Raw genomic sequence first — 4,268 nt, 5'->3', positions numbered from 1 at the left:
ATACTGGGAATAACTGCTGTTGCACAAGTTGTTACCTTGTCTGTCCATGAACAAATTTAGATGAGATAAACTCGTGACCATTTCTCACACATTTCCCCTCTGTTTTGTTTCAGATCAGCTGTCAGTAGTTATGGAGGCCATGCAGCCAAGACCAGCTGGGATGCTTGTTATTGATTCACAAGCTCTTAATTCAGTTCTGATCTTGATTCAATTCAGTTTGACTTATTCTGATTCCATATGATTCCAGTTTCCATACGATTTAATTGGATTGAAATATTTATGAGAATTTGATGACAGCCATTTATGTACCTTGATTTAGTATTCATTTTGGTGATAATCCTGTATTCCTCAAGAGTATTTCTAGATTGACTCAAAAGCCTGTTTTGTTCTAATATTTACAAACAATACAAATGTTACAGCTGATACACACTGATATTCCTTGGATCAAGAGCTGTCACAACTAAAAAGATACTTTAAAACACTGCCAAAAAAAAAAAAGTTTAAGTTTGAAGGACCATAAAATTACTCAGTGTACCTCTTTAATGTGAATGTACATTCAGGCAATTAATGGAGTTCCCTGACAAGGATGTGCAAAAAAGCAATACTGTTTAAACAGTACTATACTGGGAATAACTGCTGTTGCACAAGTTGTTACCTTGTCTGTCCATGAACAAATTTAGATGAGATAAACTCATGACCATTTCTCACACATTTCCCCTCTGTTTTGTTTCAGATCAGCTGTCAGTAGTTATGGAGGCCATGCAGCCAAGACCAGCTGGGATGCTTGTTACCATATTTCTTTTTGTTGCAATATTGTCATGATCTCTGCTTTGATTTGTTGTTATGAATTCAGTTCTCTATTATTTTTTGTACTGTTACAGAATAAAGCACAATGAATAAATAAGTAATGGATGTATTTAATAGTGACAGTGAATAAAAAATGTACTGTTGTACATGGACTCAGGTCACTTATTTGGAATTTATTCAATTCAATGACATTCATGTAAAATATTCAAAGGTTTTATAAAATAAATAGTGCAAAATAAATTGCAGTAAAATTACTGTAATATTATTATACTGTAAAACTAAGTTACAGTAAGGATATAAGGATATAGTACTGTAAAATTAAGTTGCGGTAAGGGTATTTCACTGTAAAATGAAATTACGGTAAGGCCATCATACTTAAAATGAAATTGCGGTAAGGGCATTATACTGTAAAATGAACTTGCGATAAGCTAAAAGGGGTAGTTACAATAACTTACTGGCAATAGTGCTGCCAGTAAGTTACCGCAAAAATACAATAAAAAGTCTAACAGTGCAAGGCACGTGACCTTGTTGGATTGATATATCGATTTAAGTTGTTTAGCAGCGCTTATCGGCTCTTTTTGACAGCTGTGGACACCCCGTCCTACTTCAGTGAAACATTCTTTTGACCTGTCAATCCCGTGCCAGGGAACAAACCACGCCCTCATCGTGTGCCACAGAGAAGAAACGCCCCTAACTTTGAATCGGCTGCCAAGCCACGCCCTCAGGGAGGGACAGGCTTTATCGTCACTCAGGTAATAAATAGTCCTTGTGCCTACATGCAGTAGAATTTGGAGCGGAGGAGCGAAAGACCTTGGAGGGCCTCACCCAAGAACCAAACTACAAATGGGCCACGTCGCCTAGCGTTTACCTGACCAAGCCTTGCTTTTGGTGCACTACCAACATCAGCACTCACCAAAAATAAAAGGTAAGGACATTAAGAAATAGTTCTTTATCATTATGTTTTTCTTTTTTGTGGGTTTTTTTTTGGACAGTTAATTTAGAAAGGAAACCCATTGTTTACTTTTTATTTACAACTAAACAATATCATTAATTCTGAGGTGATGAAAATGGATAAACTGTTAAAAAAAGTAATTTGAAGTCACCTAGTTGCAACTGATAAAGCATAAATCTTGACATGGCATTCTTTAAGGCAGTGATCTTCGTATTTTTGCACTTACACTTCTGTAACAGATTATTTTTTCTTTCAGTACATGTCAGCTTTTCAAAGCACTAGTGTGACTTAAACGTCTCGTCTGTTATATGTAGCACAGAAGGGTATTATCCAGGTCACGTGGTAAATCCCTCTTCCCATCTGGAACCTGACATTGACGTCTGCAGGTCGTTGATGTGAAACAAAAATTACTGTGCTATCACTTAATCACTGTGTAATTATTATTTATTATTGCTGTACATTGGTAGCTTACGAGTTTTTCACGTGCAGATAAAAGGAGATGCACTTATTTTGTGTGCATGACATTTTTAGTATAATCTATAGCCTGGAAATGTCGTGAAGTCCATATATTTTTGTTTTTCTGTATTTTAAATTCTCAAAGTAACTGCAAGCAGACAACCTTGGATAGCCATGTGTCATGACACATGAGCTATTCTGCATGCTTGTTGCAATGGGGTAGTGGCTGTTCTAAGTAAGTGGGTCGCTGAATATGGAAATATGATTCTTGAAGTAACAGCTGTTGAGTATCATCACATCACACTCTACAGAATGAGGATAATAGGAAGGGATGGATGTGCAGTTTCAGTGGAACATTCTCGTCTCAAATGTCAAAAGGGTTCAGTTCATCTCTGAATGCACTGATTAATATTCACATCTTACCAGCACCGTTAGCCTATTGGGAAAAGTTGTGTGTGATCCAGACATGGTTAAAACCTCACTGCACAGATTGTTTGTGCATCTGCCAACCTGAGATGTTTTCCAAGCTGCCCTAGTATTTAAAAGGTCATGTTGTTGTGATGTCATGCAGCTGTCATCCTCAGACAGATTAGTCCTCATTATTGCTGAATTTTTTAAACAGGTCTACCATCTTTCCATCTTTCCCACGGTTGACACTTCGAGGACGGGGAAAATGGCAGCAATTCCATCCAGCGGTTCCCTTGTCGCCACCCATGATTACTACCGAAGTGAGTAAATGTTTTTCTTTCACATTATAATTAGCATGTGAATTAAATATTCTTTTTGGATTTAGGATCCATAAAATGCAATATCAGTGATCATTTTAATATATACACATATTTACAGGGAAGTCGTGGTCTAATGGTTAGAGTCGGACTCGTAACCCAAGGTTGCGGGTTCGAGTCTCGTACCGGCAGGGATTGTAGGTGGGGGGAGTGAATGTACAGCGCTCTCTCCCACCTTCAATACCACGACTGAGGTGCCCTTGAGCAAGGCACCGAACCCCCAACTGCTCCCCGGGCGCAGCAGCAAAAAAATGGCTGCCCACTGCTCCGGGTGTGTGTTCACTGCTGTGTGTGTGCACTTTGGATGGGATAAATGCAGAGCACTAATTCCGAGTATGGGTCACCATACTTGGCCACATGTCACGTCACGTCACTTTTTTTTATATGTTGTAGGGTGCATGGGATCTACATCCAGCAACAGTTCCTGTGGCAGTTCGGAGTACAGTGGGGAGGTCATTCCACACCCACCAGGTATATCAACTGAAGAGTTCAGCATCTTAGTACCCTAAAATCCACGCAAAAATGTGATACGATATAGTCAGCTTTCATTGTAAAGGAATAGTAAAGTTCATTGTCCAATTCCATGGCAGGTCTGGCACGACAGGACTCTGGCCACTGGTGGTCCAGTTTCTTCTTTGGGAAGCAGAATCAAATGGGGACACTCAATGGATTTGAATCCCAGCAGAAGTGAGTTTAAGAACCGTTTTGTGTTTGGTTTGACTCTTGGCTCTTGAGTTCTGGTTTTCATGCAAGGTGTTCTTGATATTGATTGGCAGGGCTGGCACCTACACAGTGACAAACGGTCAGGTGACCTGCGTTGCCAGAGAGATTGTGATGAAGAGACAAATGAGTGAGAGCAGTGACTCCGGGAAGGAGCCTGGATCCCCTCTCCCCTCGTAACCACCCTGACCCAATTCCACACCCTTCACCCCTCATCCAGGAGTCACCGTGGGCAGAAGCAGGCAACAGAGGCTCCATTTTTATTTTTAGTAAAAACCGGCTGCTTTTTATGTCATGCTGTTTTTTTTATCTATGACCAAATAAACATTGTTAAACAAAATGGCAAGTATGGTGTGATCGTTTCTATTCCTCCTGCATGCTGTCATGTTATTTGAAATGATCATATTCAGTTCCATTAGCATGGATTATATTATGGCAAATCACTATTAGGCTATCAATGTACTTTCATACAGGGATTAGCACTAAACAGTCTCTGTTCAGTGACTCTGATGCCTTCTGCAGAATGAGCTGCTAAACAACAGCCTGTG

At 39.7% G+C, this 4,268-nt stretch overlaps 1 protein-coding gene across 1 annotated transcript; it reads left to right on the top strand.

Annotated features, from left to right (window-relative positions):
• Nucleotides 1–1,577: 1,577 nt before the first annotated feature.
• On the top strand, nucleotides 1,578–4,060 carry ppdpfa (pancreatic progenitor cell differentiation and proliferation factor a). The gene is made up of 5 exons (XM_016542235.1): nucleotides 1,578–1,732; nucleotides 2,838–2,943; nucleotides 3,394–3,471; nucleotides 3,591–3,687; nucleotides 3,777–4,060. Exons 2-5 carry the CDS (start codon nucleotides 2,889–2,891, stop codon nucleotides 3,898–3,900), a joined length of 354 nt encoding a protein of 117 aa, XP_016397721.1. The 5' UTR covers nucleotides 1,578–1,732; nucleotides 2,838–2,888; the 3' UTR covers nucleotides 3,901–4,060.
• Nucleotides 4,061–4,268: the final 208 nt, after the last annotated feature.

The sequence above is a fragment of the Sinocyclocheilus rhinocerous genome, unplaced genomic scaffold, assembly GCF_001515625.1.
Source record: "Sinocyclocheilus rhinocerous isolate Xijiao unplaced genomic scaffold, SAMN03320098_v1.1 scaffold1600, whole genome shotgun sequence".
Taxonomy (NCBI): domain Eukaryota; kingdom Metazoa; phylum Chordata; class Actinopteri; order Cypriniformes; family Cyprinidae; genus Sinocyclocheilus; species Sinocyclocheilus rhinocerous.
This window is presented reverse-complemented; position numbering and strand designations above follow the sequence as displayed.

Coding starts and splice junctions, on each gene's coding strand:
- ppdpfa (XM_016542235.1), top strand. CDS start 2,889: ATGGCAGCAATTCCATCCAGCGGTTCCCTTGTCGCCACCCATGATTAC. Junction 2,944..3,393: donor CACCCATGATTACTACCGAA/GTGAGTAAATGT, acceptor TATATGTTGTAG/GGTGCATGGGATCTACATCC. Junction 3,472..3,590: donor GGTCATTCCACACCCACCAG/GTATATCAACTG, acceptor ATTCCATGGCAG/GTCTGGCACGACAGGACTCT.